General features: G+C 42.8%; 1 protein-coding gene across 1 annotated transcript in view; it reads left to right on the top strand.

The window, feature by feature from the left end:
* Positions 1-24,686, top strand: part of LOC104932568 (dolichyl-diphosphooligosaccharide--protein glycosyltransferase subunit STT3B) — a 55,848-nt gene extending 31,162 nt beyond the window's left edge. Inside the window, exons 2-16 of the mRNA XM_010747831.3 lie at positions 2,882-2,990; positions 4,265-4,552; positions 6,569-6,634; positions 7,277-7,376; positions 12,146-12,244; positions 12,987-13,133; positions 15,481-15,529; positions 16,338-16,492; positions 20,003-20,214; positions 21,465-21,652; positions 22,577-22,748; positions 23,282-23,455; positions 23,661-23,774; positions 23,897-24,106; positions 24,437-24,686. Coding sequence (XP_010746133.1) covers positions 2,882-2,990; positions 4,265-4,552; positions 6,569-6,634; positions 7,277-7,376; positions 12,146-12,244; positions 12,987-13,133; positions 15,481-15,529; positions 16,338-16,492; positions 20,003-20,214; positions 21,465-21,652; positions 22,577-22,748; positions 23,282-23,455; positions 23,661-23,774; positions 23,897-24,106; positions 24,437-24,517 — 2,164 coding nt within the window. The 3' untranslated portion in view covers positions 24,518-24,686. The remainder of the gene's footprint in view (positions 1-2,881; positions 2,991-4,264; positions 4,553-6,568; positions 6,635-7,276; positions 7,377-12,145; positions 12,245-12,986; positions 13,134-15,480; positions 15,530-16,337; positions 16,493-20,002; positions 20,215-21,464; positions 21,653-22,576; positions 22,749-23,281; positions 23,456-23,660; positions 23,775-23,896; positions 24,107-24,436) is intronic.
* The last annotated feature ends 411 nt before the right edge of the window (positions 24,687-25,097 follow it).

Genomic DNA, 25,097 nt, shown 5'->3' with positions numbered 1-25,097 from the left:
AACAACAACAACAAAAATATCGAGATATATATCGTGTATCGTGATATAGCTTAAAAATATCGAGATATTGGTTACAGGCCATATCGTGCAGCCCTACCTTTTTGTATTATTTGAAACCTCACCGATAATCACTTCCACCCACAACCTCACTACTGCACTGCAGCACTTTCAAATCAAAGGCTGAATCACCAGAGGGGACACCACAGTCACTGTTAAATTAAATGACGTCCTGGCCCAGAGGACGTTCTGCATGCACGTGTCGACGGAACAAACTTTGTTTGCTCGCTGTATGCACGAAGTTCAGCTCAGATGTTACAAACTGAATCATTTTATGAAATGATTTTTTTTAATTTTTAATTTTTTTTGCATTTTTATTTTCCTCCGCTGCTTTAGTGTTGACCCCCTGGAGGCCAGAGAAGGCGTTGCAACGAGCCCACATAGGACGTGTGGTGAAGTGGATTCACCTCGCTGCGATAAAGCTGTGTGTCTGGATTATTTACACACTCTAAGTGATCCAGCAAACATTTATTCACCCAGTCACAATCGACTTACAATGTTTTTCCTGCAGTGCCCTGCTTCCCTGACATATTCATTTTTAACCCGGAAAGCTGCCGTTAATGGATGTGCTGGATCTGATGCTGGATTTTGTACAAAAATCTCTCACGCATATTGCCTTGTCAGCAAATATGTTCAGTGAAAAAGTGTGAAGAAAACACAGTTTTTGTCTCAGTGGATTCTAACAAATGGCTCTCTAAATATACTCCACTCTGCACACTAAAGCTATTAACTAAGAGTGAGTAATGCAGCAAGCTAATAGCGGCACTGTACATGTTGTGTTTGTTTTATTAGTTTATATTACAGGCATTGGAATGTGCCTGACACAAGGGGGACACTATCTGCAGTCCCTGAGTGAGTGTATATATAATAAAGTCCAAACTGCTCACCTGATTTCATATCCCATAGGTTTGCTTTGATCAGACATTTCAGGACCAACTGATCTACTACACTGATTTATATCATTAGAATCTGATCCAGTGGTTCCACAAACAGGCTCTTTCAAGGACCGTGCACACCAGACCAGGAGTCTGATGCCTCTTTGTATGCCTGCATCAGGCAGTGGAGTCACTGTTTTAGGACCTTGTATTTGCATTTAGCTTGTTGGTGATAACATTTTCTGATCTGCAATGCTAAAGAAAAAACATATGAGCTGAATCTCATCAGTGCTCCGTTATCTAAACACTGATAATCAGTCCTTGTTGTTTGGACTTTGACTGGAAACTGTCCAGCACAATTGTGGAAAGATCTTGACATTCACTAACCTCTCCTGCTATTTTACTGGCTGGAGTTTCAGAGAAGACGAGAAGACAAGTTGGACAGACAGACAGTATTTGTGTATATTTATATATTTGTTGTTGGGTTTTTTTTTTGGCTCGAAAAAGGCTAGTTAGTCTGTTTCTGCACATGAAAAGAGCTTTCTTATGTTTTAATGATCCCCAGATCTCACGGGTGAGACAGAATTGTGTTTCTTCTGACACCCAGGCTGGAAAAGGTTTCACAAGCCCATCATCCAGAGAGTCAAGTGTTTCTTCTGTCCGCTGGCTGAACGCTTTAGGAAACTGCTGGCTTTCCTGCAACTGTGTAAGAGGGGGAAAAGATAAGCTTTCTGTCAAAACACACTATAATCAGAGTACCCAGTGGATACTCCGTGTGTGTGTGTGTGTGTGTGTGTGTGTGTGTGTGGGCACTTTCGTTCTCCCCTTCTTCGTTCTCTTTTTTTCAGTCAAATGACTGAGCCTCCAGAGTGAGCACAAACCTCGGCGCACTTACCCTCAATCTAGCGCTCACTCCTAAGGGGGCTGAGCGAGCCATGTGCTGCAATCCCTCCATCAAGCCCGTGTTTTTCATGGAGGGACGCTTCTATTGAGCACTTTAATACTCTTGGAAAAGCTCAGGGGACATGCAGACTAACTGCTGCGTGTCAGTGCAGTGTCTGTCTGAAGGCTTGGGGCTAGATGCAGGATTTGCACAATAGCAGCGCTCCATCCACCAGGCCTGATTAATTATAGACAAGGCTGTAGTTGAATTGTTCCTTTTATAAAGCCTTGGCGGCTGTACACAACTTGAGAAATGGAAGAGCGAGAGAAGGCTGAAGAAGAATGCGAAGGTGCCGTGTCAGGAAGAAAGGACTGAAGGAGCCACTTGAGTTTCCTCCTGCAGATTTTCGCTCTTCATTTCCTCACATCTGTCTGAGAGAATGTCAACGAAAGCTTTTGTCTCCTCTGCGTTTGTCATTGTGGTGTGAATGAGTGACGTTCATGCTGGATCCTGAACTGATTAAATTAAAAGATGTACAGTCAATGTATTTGTGATCTTGGTGCTTGAACCAGGAAACCAGGTCATGCAGGGGGTGAGAGGAGTTGTGTTTTTTTTTTTTTCCTATTGATATTTCCTCAGTTCACCTCTGTGGAATTGCAACTTTGAAATCTCCTCCAAGCTGTGACTTTGTTGTGACACAGTCACAACTTCCCCATGCGCTCATAGCTGACACTTTGAAGTTTCTTTGTATCTTTTCACTTGTGCAACTTTTCAATTCTCTAAGTTGAAGCTTGGTTGATGTTCACAGCTTGTCGTCAGTAAACAGCGTTTATACTGTTACATACTTTTCACTGCTGCTTGCACAGTAAGTCCAAAACACAACAGGTCAGCCTACCTGTTAAGTCAGTTTTGTTAAAAACCATGATTAACAAATGCCTAAAAATGTACGCCAGGCCTGCGTTTAATCACTCACTTAAATGAGACACTGATGTCCTCTGTAGCCGATGTTTTGCTCATGGCGGTACACTGACTGACATCCCTCCCTGTCTCCGTCTCTGTGTTGCAGGTTCAACTACAGGTCGACTCACCATCTCACCACCAATGGCTTCTATGAGTTCCTCAACTGGTTTGACGAAAGAGCCTGGTATCCTCTGGGAAGGATAGTAGGGGGCACGGTGAGTGTGTGTCTTGGGAGTTTGGGGAAGCATTGTGCTCGTGGTTGTACATTCTGTCTTGGCTCCATCCTTTCTTTGTCCCCATTCCTCAAGAGACACATTACTGTGATGAATCTTCAATCGTCCTCTTAAACTCTCTCTCTCTCTCTCTCTCTCTCTCTCTCTCTCTCACGCACACACTAGGGATGCAGGAAGTTAGCACTCATACAACACATAGGGCCTGTTTCGTTGAGGATGAGATCTGATCAGAGGTGTTCTGAGCTGCTAACGTGTCCTAAGCAAATGTCCTCCAAATAAGCAGAAGTACATGCTTGTTTGCATGCATGTGTGAAACCTCCAAAGAGCCTGCCTGATTTCCATTTGGGTGAAGAGTCAGTACAACTAGATGATTTATACCAGACTTCCTCTTTTAATTCAAAGCAGAATATAAACGGCATGTGTACTGCCACTTCCTGTCAAACAAAACATATTGATGTACACGTTTATTTGCATAAAGAGCGGGGAAGCGAGATCCAATCACAAGTGGCCCCTCGAGATGCACGTGGAGACGTATTCGAATGCACGTACCAAGAGAACGGTCCACTCGAGATTGGACCCAAGTCATACGTTAATATGAGGTGTAGCCAGAGCAGTAGGTCTGTCTTCATTACAGCTAAAGAACAGAAAGACAGAGGTCAACTATAACACATCATTATACTCCCAACTCATCTCCTCTGTGTATTTATATTCCGTGGTTGATCTATCTGTATGGTACGATTCTGTTGTATTAAAGATCTTTGCAATCATTATGTAAAGATTACAGATCATTTTTCATTCTGAAGAAATGTTGACGACCAAACTGCAGTTTCCCTTTCCACTGCACTTCCTGTAGGCTTTGCCATGCTTCCCTCTGCTTCCTCAATACAAAGAAACTCAGATAATGTTAGTGTTTTGTGTGGCGGAACGTCAGTCACAGTTCCTTTCATTAGAGCTTTGGTGTTCAAGGTAATGGTGCAGCCTAAAGCACATTTCTGTCCAGCAGCACCAGTCCACACTGACATTCAAACTGTAAATGATGTCATTTTGCAGCTGCAGCAGTGAAATGATGTATGACGCAGCATTTTCAGTTGCAAGGAGGTCTTGCTGCCTTTAAAATCTGCATCTTCTCATCAAATCAACATGGGAGCTAGACATCTTTGTCTATTCAGACTTTATTAAAGACGTTAAGCTCTTCAGAAAAACTGAATCATTCCCGCCTTTGTCTTCCTCTCCGTTTCCACCTCTTCCTCCTCCAGGTGTACCCAGGTCTGATGGTCACAGCGGGCCTCATCCACTATGTGCTCAACCTGCTGCACATCACCGTCCACATCCGAGATGTGTGTGTGTTCCTGGCTCCGGTGTTCAGCGGCCTGACCTCCATCTCCACCTTCCTGCTGACAAGGGAGCTGTGGAATCAGGGCGCCGGGCTGCTCGCGGCCTGCTTCATCGCCATCGTCCCCGGCTACATATCCCGCTCCGTTGCCGGCTCCTTTGACAACGAAGGCATCGCCATCTTTGCCCTGCAGTTCACCTACTACCTCTGGGTACGCCTATGCATACTTTATCAGTCCTCCCATTGTCCTGACCCTCCATTCTGAAGTTATTTATAACAGCTCTCCTTTCTGCTTCAGCCGGCTGCTCTTTGTTCGAAGTTAGTCGGGCAGTAATATAAAACTCATGTCTTTTTCCAGTAATGACTTAAAGCTGCGAAAATCTATATTTTTATATTAATGACAAATGAGATGACTGTGTAATGGTGTAATGTGAAAGGTTTAGCTCGTAGTGACGATCCCACAGAAAATGACGACTGTCCCAGCCTGATAATCACACTGAAACGACATTTTGCTTTTTTTCCATTATTGAGCCTCACATTGTGTCCATGATTGCAGTGTTCTGCTTGGGAGGGTTTACTTTTGCCCTGACTAATTAGTAGCAAGTGACGCTTCTGTCCCTCCAAAGTTATTTTGCCACAGTCACAGAACCGATTTAAGAAATCAGCAGCCGGTATAGCTGCGTTCATCTCATCGACACTAGTTTCCAATTTTTTGGAAACTTTTCTGTCACCATCTACGTCTCTGAGTGTTCTTTCCTACTCCTGCATACAACATTTCCAAACTGGGAATCCATTTTCAACAAGCTGAACAAATCTGGGAGACGGCGTAGAGTTTCAGAGACAACGTCAACAAGCACAAGCACAGAGGCTTGACTGCACATGAGCTCTGATAAATCCACTGCGCACTGCCCACCAGCACCAAATGAGTCAGCTAGTGACTAGCTGGTCAATTAATGCTGATGTACAGTGCTGATGTATTAGACATGCATTGAAGGCTTTATATAGAGCCAGATAATGTTAGGAAGAAGTGCCCCTAATTGCACTCCACATTCATTCATGTGATGCTGTAAAGTGTTCATTGAAGTTTGTGTTTCCTCATTACAGGATACCAATATGTTTGATTTAAACAAAGGCGGCTGTGGTGGGAAAAAAAAAACATCCCTGCAGTTATCCAGAAAGTCAATGAGAGTGTGACCCACTAAGGAAGTTGGTTTGTCAGTGAATAAAAGCTGCTGCTCCTCAAGAGTCGTGTCTGCTGTGTGAAATAAAGGTCCAGAATCTAAGCAGGATACACTATATATAGACTATAGAAAAGTCTATAGTCGGAGCTGAATCTTCTGAGATCATTTGTCCATATTCAACATGTTGTCATTCACTGTCAGTCACATGATCCCTTGGGTTGAGTCTGTCAGCCAGTCAGAGTAGAGCCGTGTCTAACACAGGATATTGTGGGGAATGCCGGTAGGCATCACATGACCGCAGTACTGTCCATTAGTCTCCAATGTCATCCATGGTACACATGAAGCTCTACCGGCTTCCTCACACCAGTCCTCTGTGGTTTGTCCATGTGGCTACATGGGAAAATATTTTTTTCGGTGAACATGATCAAGTATGACATTTCATGCATACCGCTGAGACTTAAGGAAGGAATCCACTATCCCAGTTATGAAGCTTTGAAGTCTTGTTAATTGGTGGTGCAGATAGATGGGGAGCTGCACATCCTGGTCTAAAACTGATTGTTGTTTCTATACTCAGATTTTAAACAGATCCTAAATAAATCACACACATGTAAACACACTTACTAGATATGTTTGAGAACCTTTATAAAAGCCGGTGAATTTTCTCTCTCATAGTCTCTCTCTCCCCTCATCTTAATTCCATCCCTTGCCTTCTTCCGTCCACCACATCTCATTGGCTCAAAACCTTCATTTATCCAATCTCACCTTTTAAGCCGAAAGCGGAGCCTCCCAACCATGCCTTTGTTGAGTCAGGTCTCGTTAGCCTTGTTAAGCCCTCGTTAGCAGCTCTCATGCGTGCCGCCCCAGAAGGTAAAGACGTGTAGAACACGGCGCTCTGCTCCGTGCCGGTCATTAAAGAGGGAGGGGGGAATGTGATGAATAATTCAGGCGGTCGTGTTGGGTAAGCAGCAACCGAGCAAGAAACGGTGAACAGAGGGGGATGTAGATCTGACACACTGTTGGCTAATGCTCTCCTTTATAAACCACAGGTGAAGTCTGTGAAGACGGGATCAGTCTTCTGGGCCATCGGATGCTGCCTCTCCTATTTCTACATGGTGAGAACACTCACACTCACACTCACACACTTTGCCTCCCATCACCCAGAGACATTTTCATTAGACATAAACAGATCTTTTAGGAGAACCTGTTCCCTCGCCCATCTGTCAATCACACACCCTGTGATGAATCTGTGATGAATCATCTGAAGGTCTTTGTGACGTCTTGTCTGCGGGTTGCCTGAGTTACAGGACACTTAAGAGACTATAAGCTTGAAAGGAGGCACGTGTGTGTGTATTGCTCTCTGTTGTTCTGAACTAGACCTGTGTGACTGAGTGTGTGTGAGCGTGTGCGTGAGTGAGTGAGGATTTTGGTACCGAAATCAGAATCTGAATGGCAGTTTTAATGTTGCAGCTCATAATTATTTCACAGCTCTCAGGTGGGCCGCCGTAGCTTTACTTCCTCCCTCTTATTGCTACTCGTGTGTGTGTTGCGTATAAGACAGAAAACACAGGCACACTTTAGTTCTCAGCCTGCAGGAACTCGTGGGCTGGTTACAATACTGCAGTTGAAAGCACAGGTGGGCATGTGTGCATGCATAATCCACATAGTTTCACCCCTCCATTAATGACTATTACTGCTAAAGGTCTATATTAATGAGAAAACTCTCATTAAATCCACCGCGTGTGTTTGTTTCACAGGTTTCAGCCTGGGGCGGCTATGTGTTCATCATCAACCTCATTCCTCTTCACGTATTTGTCCTGCTCCTCATGCAGCGCTTCAGCAGGAGAGTCTACATAGGTGAGACACACACACACACTTTTATTTATATTCACATTAATTCAAGGACAAAAACAGATGACTTGAGGGGGTTACAGTTATGTTCATTTGGCATTCAGTATATTACATTAAGGATAAACAAAATGGGTAACTGTACAGTCAGCAGCCCCACACACACACACCCACACACACACACACACACACACACACACACGTGCGCACACGTTTGAAAAGACTTGGAGCTAGCCTCATTGATTATTTTTTGGTCATATCTGCTCCATACAAACACTGTTACAATAATTAATTAATTAATTAATATCATCTACTAGCATCTGATGTTGTGTCTGTAATTAGACAGATATCAGGTTTACACAAACCCCCCCCACAGAGTGGGGTACGAGATAGAACTGAGAAATGGAAATGTGGAAATGCAGCCGGGGAAAAAAAACGAGAAGGGAAAAGAAAGATGAAAGCTGCATTCCCTTCAAAGAGCTTGCCTCGTCGCACCCTCCGAATTTGCCTCGCTCTTCATGAATCAAGTCCTGACCCCGGGCTCACAGCTCCCCACTGATGCCGCAACACCATACCATTGTTTCAGAGCCAAATCAGCACCCCGTACATATGATACCAGTTCATAATCCTGTGAAGATAATAACATATCAAGACTTAAAAAGTGCACAACTGGGTGAGTTAAACCGGACAAGAAAGCTGTGCTGTGTGGAATCAAAGAGAAACCAGCCTGACGACGGCTAGGACTTTGAACAAGCACAGAGAGGGAAGCTGAGAGGTGAGATGGGGTGACTGGTGGATTCTCCATCCTCCTATAGGATTATTGGCAAAATGAATAATTTAGGATCAGGCTGACTTTTCCCGTCCTCCTCCCTTGATCTCAAACCTCCTTCACCCCCTCACTTCCTGTGTCTCTCTCTGTTTCTGAGGACCAGCTCTGTACGTTTTGCCTGCAGCCACACAGTAATTGAGTTAGTTCAAAGTTGTAATCGCTCACTGTGTCCTGTGATGCATACCCTGTACTGTGATTCGGAGTCCGGACTGTGACCTACCGTCACACACCAGCCCCCTCCTGCTCCATCTTCCCTGTCTAATAAAGCAGAAGTAGCGTTATGAAATCCAATAGGAATTTCATTATCTCATGAGCAGCATCTCCTCTGCGGCAGGTTGGAAAACTTTAACTTTAGCGTTTAGAGAGCAGGTGCCACGTGCAGCCTGCTGGGATACTCGGAACGGGGCAACTCATCCATTATAGAACCACACTGCTTGGCATCTAGTAACAGTACTAAATGATTAGATTCGATTTGATGAGAGGTTTTTGGAAAGCTATGGCACCACATATCATCATTTTTGAGTTCCAACAGAAAACGCAGACATCTTTTTAGGTAGCTGCTTAAATTGCAGAAATGACCACATAATACACAAAAATTTATGACAGCTTCCACTTTTTGACCAACAAATCAAAGTGCAGTGGCCAGAAAGAGAATAAAAAGCAGCCGCTTTGGGCCACCACAGGCAGTGCTTTATGATCAGAAAGTCCATTTAAATCCAAACGGATAGAATAACAACAGGCTGTGCTGCACAATCAAATGAAAGGTGAAATATAAGTCTTCACTGTGTTGTGCCACCAAGCTCTAATGTTGTCCAAAACTAATTAAAAACACATCAGTGTTGCACTGTTGCACCGCGTGACATGCTCCTCTATTACACTGAACACAAACACTGTAGTTTATTTCCACTTGATTACACACACACACACACACACACACACACACACACACACACACACACATATACACACACATACACACACATACACACACACACATACACACACTTGTTCCTGAACGTTTGACAAAATATTATTAACTCTTACTAGCCTTTTACAGAGATTTCTGCTCAGATTCTTTTGCACAGTTGTCATGGAGATGGATCCTGAATCATGACAATTTTGTGAAAGAAAATTATAGAAACACAGCATACTGAGTTATTCATTTAACCTTCATTTAATTAACTGTCTTAACTCCAGCCTCCTTACTTCCAGCTGCTTCTTCGTGTCTCTCTGCTGCTGTAGGAACTCGCAGTCAAAGGCGCTGCCCATAATTACTCTAACAAGCTAAAACGGGATGAATATACAGCTGACCTTCTTAAACACATACAGCATTGTTGTTCTGATTACAACACAAAGTTGAGATAAAAGGTGTGATGATATCTAAGAAGATCAATGGATAGACTGAGTAGAAAGAAATATCTAGAATTCATGAAGAGCTTCTAAAACATGATATGTTATAGGTTAAATTGGCCAACAGAAAACAAAGACAGGCACATTCAACATTTATCATGGGAGGAGCCGGATCAATGTCAGATCAATGAAGAGAAAAAACAGATTTTTCCATCAAAAGTATCTTTCTTTGCTCCTCTCTTCAACTACAAATAGTTGCCGTAGTGGCCGTATTGGGCTGAACCTGTGGTCCGGATACAAGCGCACAGTTAGAGGTCTGGCATGATGCATACAGCTGCCTCACAAAGTTACAACACAACAGCCTTTCATTAAACCCTGTCTTCAGATTTCAGTTGATGTCCTGTCAGTACCAGTAGTGATTACAGAGTTAAATCAAAATGTATCTAACACAATGTCAACAAAAGCTGAATACTGTGAGATTCACAAAGTTTGTTTTATTGTAGGGCTAATTGTATTTGATTACCTAATTCGCTCCAGGCGTCTCCAGATTGGCAACTTGGTTCATGGGCTGGTTCGAAAAGTGTTGCTCCAACAGAACAGCAAGACACTTCTTCTGTTGTAGCACCAATAATCATCAAGTCTACTTGTGAAGAATGGAGCTGTGGAGAGAGTCGAGGTTTGATTCTATGCCCAGACACAAATTGGCGTATACCCCCTCCACCCTCTTTAATAAACTGCCAGTTAGAGTTAGACACCAGGCTGTTTAGACACCTAAAAGAGCTGTAATCACCTATCACTCATAATTCCTGTTGTTATCATGAAACAAGTTTAGACACACACGGTCAGGCAGTGAACTGATCGTGTTAATTAAAAGATATCCAGCCTGATGTACGGTCTCTGTACGTCTACATTTCTCAGCTTGTGTCTTTAGTATCTAATAAGACTCTGCAGCTTGTTGAAGAGAATGGACTCTTTCGTGTCACAGGCTGTGCCATGGCAGCATTAAACCAGCAGAGACTGTTAGGGGGCTTTTGTTGTTGAAGCTTTGTTTCAGTGTTCCTGACCCCTGAGGGCTTGTTTGAAACAGTTTTTCAGGTTTAGTTGGAATTTTCACAGCCAGCCTGTTGTCTGGTTGTGCTGCTGACTCCCGAGTGTGTAAATCGTTTGAACTCTGAAGCTTAATCGTTCTTAGGCTGTCAGTCATGATTTAGGCTAAAAAGTCGTTTTTGTTGTGGTGGAACGCGTCAAGGACTTTGTGAGGTTGTATTCGCAAAGAGTCGGAAAGAGACGCTGAGTGAGGGGAGCGTTTGTATGTGCTTCCTCTTTCTTATTCAATTTTAAGTAGAATGTATCAAATTTCAAATATTATGTTTGTTATGTTAATATAAAATTTACCCAAATCCCATGTAGTTAAACAGGGATGTCAATCACGACATGAATTCTTCTTTTTATAACATCAAATAACTCAGAAATTGAACAAACATCAATGTATATTACTTCAAATGACTACTTAAAAATAGGTTACAAATATAGATTTATGTGAAATAATGTCCTAATGGTATATTCAGACTGGATCAGGCGCTACGGCAAATCACTGCAGGGATGTGCAGCGGTGTGTGAGGGGGTGGGATGGTGATGGTGGGCTGCTGGGAGTGTGTGCTGTGAAACAACTTTTTATATTTAGAATAGTAACCGGCTTTATTGAGGCCAGCGCTCCCTCACTCTTACCCGCTGTCTGTGGGTCTCTCACACCATTGGACACAAATCAAATTAAACTTGTTCATGTCACTATTTTGCAGCATAAATAGCAAGCCAGACTCTGATTTAGAAGCTGGATACATGAAATTAACAAGGCCAGAACACAACAGGTAGAGTATCAGAGTCTTGGAACGGTTTGACCGTTCCAAGACTCTGATTGGCGGCCACTAGCACACAGTCTGGTATGATGCATTCTGGCGTGATCTCACAAGTCCAGCTGCTTCACAAAGTTACAACACAACAGCCTTTTAGCCTTTCTGTGTTTTTCCAAAAGTTAAATCTTGCTCAACTTCTCTGCTGCAGGTCACTGTTTTTTGCTGGACACCACTGCAGCCCACACAAACCAAAAAGCGGCCAAAACGCACAACCCACACTCAAACGAATGGAAAAACCGCAGCAGTGCCGGATCCTGTCTGAATCCAGCCTAAAACAGATGGGCACTGTAGTTTGTTTTTCTAGTTTTTGTAGTCACTCAAACAGAAATATGTGTTGGAGACTATTTTCAGCTGCACATTCGGAGCTCTACAGCAGCAGCATACAGATTGTATGTGGGATTGAGTTAAACTAACAATTCATCATAATGATGAGACATGTCACCCAGTGCAACAGTGCGGCTCACTGATGTGTTTCCAATAGTTTCTGGACAACAATAGAGCTCTGTGGCACAGAAAAGAAGATCTATCAGCCTTTGACACACACAGTACTTGGTTTTTAGTCTTTTCATGGCATGTCAACAATTGGAAAAATATTGAACATCACCAGACGTATCCTTGAAGATGGGTTTTCTTTCTGTGCTCACAAAGTAGTGGCTTCTCTTTAACTGGTTTGTTTCTCCCTCCAGCCTACAGTACCTTCTACATCATCGGCCTGGTCCTGTCCATGCAGATTCCTTTTGTTGGCTTTCAGCCAATCAGGACCAGTGAACACATGGCCGCAGCAGGTCAGTATGCAATTACCTGTCATGGAAAGTGGAAACTGGCATTGGAAGCCAATAAAATGTCCCTTAATATAGTTTACTGCAGAGCTATGGATGAAACCTTCAGCACAACATTATTTTTAGCACACATGCTCATTTGTCTGTCTTTACACAGTGCTCACATCTCCATATGTACATTAGAAGCATCATTTTTTACATACATATGAGTAGAACTTACCCTTAAAACTCTCAGTGTATCATTTTTTAAATTTCCATTGGGTACCATATGCATATCTGCTACCAAATTCATCTTAAATGCAATCTGTGTATGAGCCCTCAAACCAGGGGCTGTAATGATGATGAGTTAATCTTGGACCATTCACCTGAGACTATTCTCATAATGTCAGTGCCCACAGCAGCTTGGCTGTGCCAGTGTATCTGGAGGACAATGAGAGTAGAGTGGAGGAGTCAGGTTTGACCTGCAGAGACGCCTGAAAGCATTCAGACACGCTCAGTACTTAAACACTGTAGATGTGATGCCTTTAATTGGTTCATATATAAGTAACATAACTGTGTGTCAATAAGTGATTCACTGAACACTGGACATGTAATTAAGGACAAACAGAAAACCATAAATGGTCTTTTCTCTGTAACATTTTAAAAACGTGTTTTTCTCCTCCCATTCTTTTTGTCAACAATGTTCTACTATATTTACTTCTGGAACAAGGAGTATATTTCATATCTGATGTGTGCCGTGTCTCTGCAGGTGTGTTTGTGCTGCTTCAGGTCTACGCCTTCCTGCAGTACCTGAAGGACAGACTGACCAGGCAGGAGTTCCAGACCCTGTTCTTCCTGGGAGTCTCTGTAGCTGCTGGAGTGGTTTTTCTCTCCGTCATCTATCTGACATACACAGGTTGGTTCACATCTCGCATCTTTCAGAAGCTCGGCCGAATGAATAGCTTTCCATACGTTATTTATATCTATAAAAACATTTAAATTTCATTCATCCATGTTGGAAAATTTGCTGTGCAAACATAATGACTGAAGGAGGAAAGGGACATCAATACAAGACTGTGTACATAACAGCTTTCTTCTGTAAAAGTGTTTTATGTCAGATCTTTATACTTTTTTATTGACTGTCTGGTTGTACTTGATGAAACCAGACTGCTCCGGGTATCCACATTCATTCAGTATTTTGCATATTTCCCAGGAGTACTTCTTTAAAGAATGGTGGCTCAGACTTGGACTGAGGGCTTTGATTTTCCGTGCAAGAGTCATGATGGTTATTAGGAACCGAGGTTGGGTTACACAGTGCAGAGCTGTTTTGAAAAATCAGTGCTGTGGGGAGAATAAGTGACTGAGGAACAGTTCTGATTGCACGATTGATGATGAAGCTTATTTTAGACAGGTGTTGAAATGTTCTCAATCATCCTGATAGCACGAGCCGTGATGGTTCGACAGAGACGAACAAACCCAATAAATAAACTCAGTAAAATGCACTGCACAAAGCCGGGCTGACGCTGTATGGATTAAGACCAGTTTTAGCTCTGGATTGATCACCCTGGACCATTTTAGAATTGGGCTGAATTTCTGCCAGATTGGTTGTCGTTTGACATGCAGTTTTATGAGGGTCACAGTGCTGATTAATTACCTGAACGATTAACGATCGGCCTGTCGGACAGTCAGATTCATTTTTGGCAGATCAGACATTTTACTCTGCAGTTAGAGCAGCTCCACACTCTGAATTCTCACATGGCTGCTGTCAGAATCTCTGTTCTAAACTGCAGTGAGCTGCTTTTAATATATGCCGTGCTGCATTTGACATGTTGTGGCTAAAACTGCAGTCCTGACACTGGTGTGATGTAAATGCTGCACAACACTGCATATTGCCTGCAGCATACACATTATTCTTGCTTTCTTCATACCTTCAGTTCATAGAATGACATGAAGTAGAGCTGCAATGATTACTTTTATTACTGATAGATAAATGTCAAATCGAATCCAATTTTATTTGTATAGCCCAAAGTCACAAAGTACATTTGCCTCGGAGGGCTTTACAATCTGTACGGGGAGTGACACCCTCTGACCCTCGGTTCGAGTGAGGAAAAACTTGCCCACAAAAAACCCTAAGGCTGCTTCCCTAAACAAATTACTTTGTCTTTTATTAAAAAAGTTAAATATTCGTTAATATTTACTTTAATATAGAGAGCTGCTGCCTCAGTTTGTAAATCGCAGTTGACACTGCTGGATTCACTTTGCACTGACACCAATAGAACCGGCCTAAGTCAGCTAGGATAGGCTCCAGCCCAATGTGATGCTGATGAAGATAAGCGGTTACAGAAAATAGATGTAATGGAGACACCAATATATTACCACAAGCATATTTTCTGCATTATACACTGAAAAAAAAACATTTTCATATTGGCACACATCCCATAAGATGAACACCAATAGAGATATGTCTGCGATAGAGCAATGTCGACCTACCGACCTATGGGCCCGGCTTTAGTATTAACAGCCGCAGGACTGTACATGTGGGATTTGAGTCCATATGACCAACAGTGTGTTTATGTAATGAAGGAACCAGCCACCCAGTGTGGAAGAAGATCTATCAGGCTGTGACATCCACACAGTACTTGTTAGTGGATCCATTTATTGTTGGTGTTGGTTTAATAATCAGCCTCACCCTTTTAAAACGGTGATGTAGATTTGATGAGGTTTTATAGAATATGAGACGATGTGCAGTGTTTTGTTTACGTTTCATCTAAAACGACCTGCAGCTATTATATTAAAACTATAATACTGAAGCTGTAATATCGTTGGTAATAATGTGGAGAATATTACAAGACATTTTGACTGCTTTGATGAGTGTGAGCGCCGTAATGAAACCTCTCATCTACAGCTACATGTAAAGCGATAGCGGCTTATGATTAGAATCAGCCTTCCGCTGACATCACTCATTTATCATCCACGTGTGATAGGACCACCTGCCGACGGTCTACTGGCAGTGATTAGTCTCTGCGTTCTCATTTATGACTGCACCGCTGAGCTGAGTGGACAGCGGGCCACACAGAGCTCATTACAGCCACTCATCATGTGCGCCGCACAGCAACACTCCTCAACACGTGACAACACGCACTGACAACAGGGATATTACATGATCAATGGATGCCACAGTGCTGTGTGTGTACATACATGTGTTTGTTTAACTGGACTTGTGAGTACATTCTAACAGAGTCCTGTGTGTGTTTCACCTTCAGGGTACATCGCTCCATGGAGTGGGCGCTTCTACTCTCTCTGGGATACCGGGTAAGTCGTCACAATTGATGTGCTGTACTTTTGCTCTGGATTTAAAGCACCTCAGCGCAGAGCTGATAATTAATTAGATTTAAATTATGTACAGTAGCACATTTACCCATAAATCTGTTCAACTGCACGAGACAGAAGGTGGCGGGGTGAGAGTACGTTTCATCAAAGATTTATTTCCACCTCGTCTGCTGCATGATTTACCGTGAAGTCCAACTTTTAACATATTCAGCTTTAGTCCGACTCAGAGCATGTGTTAATGAGAGGTCAAGGATGCAATGATTTTCTTTTGTGCCCACGTAGAAGTTACAAAAGTAGATCACCTTTCTTTCATTTCTCAGTCAACATGTCACATTTGCACACAAAGCATGGTAGCATAGCCTATGCCTCTGTCACTGTTCGACCATGAAAATATGTCGGCAGCTTCACAGTCAGTGAGCCCGTCAGGCCCAACATGAAATCCTAAACAGACAGTGCTCCCAGATCTGGGCTTAGGGAGAACCACAAGTCTGCAGCATCAGCTATAAGAGTCTAAAATCGTGTGCAGTATGTTTTTTGTTTGTTTTTTGTATTCAAGGAAGTTAGATTTTGCTGCAGTGCAGTGAAAGTAGTAAGGACCCAAATTAACTGACATCAACCAAACTCATCACTCTCATCTCATAGCTTAGCAATAGTTAGCAATACTATGCTTTTATTCTGAAAGGAAAGGGTTGTTTGACATTAATAATCAATTTAAAGACTTCCTTTTTCTCTTCCTTTGTCTAACCATACTTCTTCTGTGGTGTCTCCTTGACTTCCATGTTGTTCACAGCTATGCTAAGATCCACATTCCCATTATAGCATCAGTATCTGAGCACCAGCCCACCACCTGGGTGTCCTTCTTCTTTGACCTCCACATCCTCGTCTGCACTTTCCCAGCAGGCCTCTGGTTCTGCATTAAGAACATCAATGATGAACGTGTCTTTGGTAAGAGCCCTTCATGGAACAAGTTTTTTTTTTTTTTTTTTTAATGTTGACTGAGGTCGTGGAACTCGTCAAATCTGACGAGTTTTCCTTTAAAACACAATCAGAACGTGTTCCAGCTTTGAAGGATTGATAATGGAGGCGGCATTTGTTTGAGTGTTGATGGAGTTGTTGTGGTGAAAGTGGGGACAACAAGCTTCAGAGCACCCACGCTATCAATAAAGTGCCCACAATAACAAGGAAGGAAGCTCTCAGCAGTATTCTGGCTTTTAGAAAGCTGTCCCTCAAGTGAAACGCTGGCACTGGACTGATGAACATCAGCTTCTAGATTTATCTGTGACATGTTTGTCACAATTCTTTATCATTAACACAAAGAATGCATAATATAGAGCAGACATTCTAATATTGGATATTGATAACATGAGGAAGGTCAAAGTGTAGTTTTACACAAACACTGACAGTTAAATGTCAACTCAAGGTCCACTCACTGTTCCAGGGCTTTCAGCTGCCTCCTCTGCTCTTCCTTACAGGATGGACACAGACAGGTGATTAAAGATTATAAATTGAGACTGAAGCAACAGGATACAGGAGAATGGCTGAAACTATATATAAAACCAAAGAGCCTCATGTCATGTCCTCTGTGTGTGTGTGTGTGTGTGTGTGTGTGTGTGTGTGTGTGTGTGTGTGTGTGTGTGTGTGTGTGAGCTGTTGTGATCTTAAAAATAAGCTCAAGCATTAGTCTGATTCACAGGCTGTGGACTGTAAATATAAGCCTGCCAGCGGCCTCCACGTCAGCATCCTGCTTCACTTTTGCAATCCTCATGTTCTTTTTAAAATCCCGGCACGACATGCTACAGGCTGAGATGTTGCCATGACCTGGTTGCTAACCATTACCCCCACCCTGCACCCCCACGCCCCCCCACTATTTTGTCAGAGAGAGAGCCTGATGATTATGAGTGCAATCAAACCTGCCAAATGTCCACAGCACTGCTGTGTGTGACTACTCGTACATAAACAGGAGAGAGTAATTAGCATGGTAAAATAATAACTGTGGTTCTGTCAGATCAAATTTGGTACACACTTGGTATCTGTCAAATAAACAGGAATCTAGACAGTTTGACCTTTTTGGTGGTGAAAATACTTGCTGGATGTTTTCTGAAGAGTTCCTGAAACACAAAAGCAAGCAGTTTGTCAGCGAGGCGTGTTCAGTGTGAGCCCGAGAATTACTCATTAGTGCTAATGATTTGATTCTGCATATTCCATTACGTGGACTGTTATTTGTCAGTATATTTCATCAGTTTGTCATTTCTTCTCCTGATGACTGAACTCTCATGGTATCGCTGACAAAATATTAATGTGTGACATGTGCTGTCTGCGAGCGTGTGAATTCATATTCTCTAAAACATCAACCAGTGAAGGAGTCCAGCTCTCAGGCTCCCTCTGCTCCTCTGCGCTCCTCTGTTTGTTTGTCTTGTTACAGTTTGTGAGACCCGTTCAGTGTATGTCTCACACACACACAGACACACACACACACACACACAGACACACACACACACACACAATCAAATGAAACTGCACTGTGATAAAAGTAGACATGGGAAAAAGACAGCGTGGAGTTAAACTTGTGAACCTGTCGACACTCTCTTCTAGACTGTGTGAACCTTCACAGTCTGCACTGTGCACCATTACTTCATCTCTCATGAACTGCTCTTTGAATTAAACATGTCTAATAAAATGTTCAGCTGTTGTGACACAACAGAAAAAAAAATCTCCTTTCACTGTTTTAATACTTCTTTGCCCAAAATAAGTATTATGCATAAACATAATATAGCCTGACTGATACGTCAACATGGCTCACATGTCCTGCCTATATGTGACAGAAAATCACATTTTAATCTACAGCTAACTCACATCACACACTACTGTATTTAATATGTATCACAACGTGTTACAGCATTTATAATAGATAGATATCCTTATGTTGTATTTGTGGTGGAGTTTATACAGAAGCTCTTCTCCCAACATTTTATTTAATGGACTGTGATAAAATACAACAGATCAGTCTGGGCACACAGGCTCACACACTGAAGCACATTATTATATAAAATCTCCCCCCAATCTCTGTGAGTGTGTGAGCCTCATTGTGCCATATAATAACTGCTGAGACAGACGAGAGAGAGCTGGATTTGTTCATGTGTTTGCCAGCACCATCTAGTCCACAGCAGTGATGTCTTTCTGTTCATTTGCTTTTTTGATTCTCCCCCTGCCTCATTCTTTGTTTTGACATCGTCAGTTTAGTGTCACTCACTGATGCTGCTCTAGTTCACACACACATGCTTTGTTTTTAAATCAGTAACAGTAAATGACACTAAACTTAATAATTAATAATAAATTAATATCTAGCACAAATTAACACGTTGAAATAAAAGAAAACACAATCTATATATGTACTGTATGTTGATGTCTTGATTAAACTGTACTTTATTTTTAACATCTTAGATTATAAGTACAGTATATTCTTTATGTGGGAGATAATATCACACTTTTAAAATCATACATTTAGCTTGGTTGATATTTTTGCGCAGCTTTTAAAAAACAAACGAATCACAGCTCAGCAAACAAACCTAAAAAAGATGATCGATCATGGCATCATGTGCATCTACACAAAAGAAAATAAATCTAAAATATAGTTTTAAAAAAAAATACTCTAAAAGAAACATGTATAAGTCAGTCCAGCACTTTATCATGTTGCTAATCTGAAATAAACAATAACTGGAACCCGTCGGTTTAAAAATCTGTCTGTCTGTGGTAATTTAGGAATCACTGACCGATTCATCTCTTTGGTTTCATTGATTCTTCATCTTCCAGTATACTTTTGGTTGAGTCACTTCAATCTAAGCCACAGAAAAGCTTTTCATTTTGTAATCTGAAGGCTTTTCTGTTCTGCAACTTCTTGTTACTTATCAGACGACACATATACACTAATAAGATCTCTACAGAGCTAAGACTGGCCATTAATATCAGGGTCAGCCTCTGTTTGCCAACATAAAGTCCAGTCGTGTGCTGCCTCTCCTTGGCTGTATCCTCCTCCTCCTCTTCCTCCTGTGGTTTTCTACTGCTCTCTTGTTTACTTGCGTTTTCGGCTCCACTCTGTCTCAGTCAGTCAGTGTTTTCTGTGTCGTCTCTTACTTTGCTCTCTATCTGTTGTCTTACTCATTTCACCGCAGTCCTTTGATCTGAGTTGAGCTTAAAACGCTCCATTAATACTGACAAACACATTTGGCTTTGTGTTTGATTATATGCTTTTCTCTCTGCTGGTACATTTTCTCTTTTGACCCTGTTTTCACCTGCGAGTGAGATCCTCGCTGAGCATTTGAACAGAGCAAAGGAATGTATAAATTTTAGGTCACTATCAGACAACAGAGCAGAGTCTCAAATGAAATCAAACTTGTGAAGCTTTAATCCTAACATCCTGGTCATCTCTCTCCTTCTCTTTTGCTTCCCTCACACCAGTGGCCTTGTACGCCATCAGCGCTGTGTATTTCGCCGGCGTTATGGTGCGCTTGATGCTGACCTTGACTCCGGTGGTGTGCATGCTGTCGGCGGTGGCCTTCTCCAGTGTCTTTGAACACTACCTGGGAGACGACATGAAGAGGCAGAGCCCGCCTGCAGAGGACAGCAGCGACGAGGACGACAGGAAGAACGCCGGAAACCTCTATGACAAGGTTAGCGGGCTTCAGAACGTGTGACGCGTCACCTTTTTATCACAGCTTGTCATTAATAATGAATGAATCAGACCAAATCTGTCAAAACAAAGTGCCTTCATTTTCTAGTTAATTGCTCGTTGGTTCCTTCAAAAACTTGAATTACTGCATGCTACATCCCCAAAATGACATGAATAATTCATTACATGCATGATGTATGACATGATAACTCATGCAGTAGTCTGGATACCAAAACATATTATTTGATGCTGGACTTGCACACACTATTTTCATATTAACAGTGCATCAGATGAATGTGTGTGTGACGTGGTGACAAACCCTCAGAAGTATCACCCTGGGCTGCTCTTCTTCCTCAGCTCTGCAGCGTTTTAGCATCTTTTATCTCCTTGTTTTGGTTTCAATGTCTCAGCATTACTGCTTCAGTTCACTCTCACTGCTATTATCAGACTTTGTTTCCAGCAGCAGAACATTTCAGTGTGAAAGATCTGAAAGTTATCAACTTACATTTAGCAGCTCACGAGCCAGCTGATCAGACCATAACAAAGCTAGAAAGAAATGAAACGTTGGATATGCGTTAACAAGGAAACAGAAACACAGCTCCAAGAACAAAAAGCTGAAAGTTGCTCTATGTGAACAAGTTGTTCCACTGACCGCAAATGGCAAAAAATGCTGCTCTAAGTAATGACATCATCGCTTTAGTATACACCTGGTTTATCTCATTAATATTCAGCTTTGCTCTTTTCTAAATCACATAAAATCTGAATCTACTAATACTAAAAGCATTTTATACAAGAGGCAGTTATTGGATTATTAGCCAGTGTTAGGCGAGGACACATCTAATATCTAACCACACACAACACAAGGACATGACTAAAATAAACACACAACATATCACCATTCCAGAAACTCTTTATTATTTGGTGTGTGTGATGGAACAAAAACCTGCAGCTGTATCCTCATTACTCTCTCCTCCTTCCTCTGGGTAAACCAGATAGCGCTGCTGTCCAATGTTTTTGCCATTCTTTTGCTGCTTTTCTTCCAAATTGATTCAGGGGGAATAATGTATTACCAACCTATCACAGGTCTCCTGAAGAGCCACCATAAAACAGCTACAGCAGTTAATAGTCTGTCTGAGAATCCTCACCGGGCACAATTAACAGTCTTCCAGTACATTATCAGCTCATTTTTGCAGCGTCTCGTCTTGTTAGAGTTTCGGTAACCTTTACAAATATCCCCCCCACCCACCTCAGGCTGGCAAGGTGCGTAAACACGTTTCAGAACAAGAGAAGGCCGAGGAGGGCCTGGGCCCCAACATCAAGTCCATAGTCACCATGCTGATGTTGATGCTGCTGATGATGTTCGCCGTCCACTGCACATGGGTCACCAGCAACGCCTACTCCAGCCCCAGCGTCGTACTGGCATCATACAACCACGATGGGTGAGAACTGTCACCGTCTTAACGTTATGGATCATGTTTACAGCTCTGTATTATTCAAACAAGCATAAGCTGGTTAAACACCATGTTCTCTGCTCTGCAGAGGGTCATTTCACCCAGACTTTACCTCTTGTGGTATGCAGCCAGTTTTTGTTATCTACTAAATCCACTTCTGAGATTTCTGCCTCCATTCTAATACAATGGAGTGTTTGCTTTACGTACAGTGGTGGAAAAATGACATTTAAAATCTTCACCAGTAGCATCTTTCCAGAAACAGTGTTCCCATTAATCCACAGACCGTGTTGTCATCACTTTTCAGTGGAATTACTTTCCACAGCAGCAACAGTCTCTCCGCCCTGTGAGCCTGGATGGATTAGAAGTCTTTGGGTCTGTGGTCACAGATGCATAAAGGCCTCTTCTCCTACCTGGAAGATGGTTTTGCATTTTCTTTTTTCTCCCAGTTATCTTTCAGGTTAAAGTGAACTCTAAAGTTCTGCTGCTGGTGTAAACTCTTTTGCTCTTGCTGCAGATAACCATGCTGTCTAAATCCTTTTCAAAGCCTCCTGCCACAGCAGATCCACACTGACACTCCTCTCCACAGATATCACAGCAAACACTGCAGCATAGTATACCCTATATATAATAGACCCTCATCAAATGCAGCTTCTGTTTTCTTCCAGCAGATATATTACAAATAAGAACAGATCCTTGCTGCAGCTCAAGTAAACAGTGCAGAGCTGTGTGATTCATCAATATAATGACAATAATCATCAGATCAGTTTGGAATCAGCAGATACTCAAGAGGGTGAACAGGGTGAAGTTTTAATCAAAAGATGTCACAGTGAAGCTTCCCCGGTTGATTACTTTCATTAAGACAATTATGTTTTTGTGTCGTGGCCTAATACCACCTTTAACTTTCTCATCCAGCTCCCGTAACATCCTGGACGACTTCAGGGAGGCCTACTATTGGCTGAGGCAGAACACGGACGAGCACGCCAGAGTGATGTCCTGGTGGGACTACGGCTACCAGATAGCAGGCATGGCGAACAGAACGACGCTGGTGGACAACAACACGTGGAACAACAGTCACATAGCACTGGTGAGAGCCGCCACACCTCGTCGCTCTTTCACATCGTCTTTTGATGCATGATTATTTGAAACTTCCACTTCAAATATAACCGCACACATCCCTGTGGAAATCAGTGACTGCTATTGTTGCAGTGTCTTTGTACTCCTTTTCTTTGCCTCCACTCTCCATGGTTACACAGTTTAACAGCCTTTTCTCACCACTATGTGGAACTCAGTGTAGATTTGTTGCCTTGGTGTATTGCACCACCAAGTGGACATAATATCATCTCTGTGCTGCAAACAGGTGTAAGTGAGATCTTCTAATCGTGACAGAGCCCTCTGGTAGTTTAAGACATTTTCATTAGACAGAAAAAAGGAGCAAAGACAAAGATGTCCTCAATTTAAATGCTTATTACTGGAGCCTACACTTCCCATAATGCAGCTCATAAGTGTCTCTTTGAAAGACCCTTTCCAGACAGAGCTAACACCACTGCTCACCTGAAACTCGGTGGACTGTCTGGAGTGGAAAAGAGTTTAAGCCACCATGTCTTTGTGTCCCAACAGGTGGGTAAAGCCATGTCATCCAATGAGACGGCAGCTTATGAGATCATGAGGTCGCTGGACGTCGACTATGTCCTGATCATCTTTGGAGGCGTGATCGGCTACTCAGGCGATGACATCAACAAGTTCCTTTGGATGGTGCGCATCGCAGAGGGGGAGCACCCCAGGGACATCAGGGTAAGACACACACACACACACACACACACCAACAGAAGCAGAGCTGACTGCAGAGATGGTGGAATGCCTGAAAAGTGAAAGTCATATTAATACAACATCACAGGAGTGCTGTCGTACTGAATATCAGCACAGCTGTGATCATTGCTCATCATTGTGTGTGTGAGTTGACATGTTTCTGCCTCCATCTGTCTGCCTGTCCATCCAGGAAAGTGACTACTTCACGCCGCAGGGAGAGTTCAGAGTGGACAAAGCTGGTTCCCCCACCCTACTCAACTGCCTTATGTACAAAATGTCCTACTACCGCTTTGGAGAGATGCAGGTATGTCATCATTAATCATAATTCTGCAGTGTTACACTGAGATAATAACAATAATTGACAACAGAGACCTCTGTCTGTCGATTAAGACATAAAAACTTTACCTGTCTTCATTTTCTGTTAAGTTGGACTTCCGGACGCCTCCGGGCTTTGACCGAACACGCAACGCTGAGATCGGCAACAAGGACATAAAGCTGAAGCACTTGGAGGAAGCCTTCACTTCAGAGCACTGGTTGGTCCGGATTTATAAGGTCAAAAAGCTGGAGAACAGAGACCGCGTAGAGCACAAGCTGCGAGGCACCGACACCACTAAGCAGAAGTACACGTCCAAAAAGGTGAGCTGAGCCTCTCTCCAACCACTGCATGGTGTCTGCCCTGACTCTGACACACAGACTGGAGAGTGTTCTGAGTGGGCTGTGTTTGTTTTATGGTATCCAACCAGGTGGAGGAGCTTAGCAGTCATGATGAGAGTGACTCCGAGCAAACAGTCATGAAACAAATCTCTCCCATTGTTCTGCTCTGTAATGACAGACACAGTCTAACGTGGTGCTTCTTTCAGCCACACTCATTTAGATTTACATTTTTACATGAAGTGGTTACTGAAAGGTCTCAATGCAATGCCTAATATTGACATTTTTACGTTTTTGGTCTTTTCTCCTGTGCAGACAGCCAAGAGGAAGCGTGGATACGTCAAGAACAAGCTGTCCCTCAAGAAGGGCAAGAAACTGACCAAGAAATCTTTATAGAAAGTCGACTACCACCAACAGAGGCACATTGTGGACGGGAGAGAGGAAAAAAAAAATCTTAAACACAAAACTTTCAACAAAAACAAGCAGCAACAGTAAATCTACCAATCAAGATGAATAAGGAACACCAGAGGTTCTCCAGAGCCCTGTCATCCTCACGCGTCCTCACCTGGAGGTCCAGGCTGGAAACGTTTACCATCACTTAGGAGAATGTATTGAACCTCAGCTGACCGGGTCGATCTGATAATAAGTGCGGGTCAGGGAGGGGGGGGCGGGAGATGTTGGCTAGTCCGCGATCCTCCCCACACTGGTGTTAACCTGAGGAACTGTGACCTTTGACTCGCTTTTCTTTTTTGTACTTGAACACGAGAGGAGGGCAAGAGAGAGAAAGAGATTAGCTGTCCTCACTCGGGGCTCAGCTCGGGACTGCTCTATGCATCGCATCATTCAGTTAAAAATAACATCGTGTAGAGGCGCCAGCAGAAAACACACCCCACTGTTCTCAGAATATCCTCAGTTCAGCACTGAAACCCCTCGACCTGCTCAAACCGAGGCAAAGAGCGACGTTAGGATGACTCAA

The sequence above is a fragment of the Larimichthys crocea genome, chromosome XIII, assembly GCF_000972845.2.
Source record: "Larimichthys crocea isolate SSNF chromosome XIII, L_crocea_2.0, whole genome shotgun sequence".
Lineage (NCBI taxonomy): Eukaryota > Metazoa > Chordata > Actinopteri > Sciaenidae > Larimichthys > Larimichthys crocea.
This window is presented reverse-complemented; position numbering and strand designations above follow the sequence as displayed.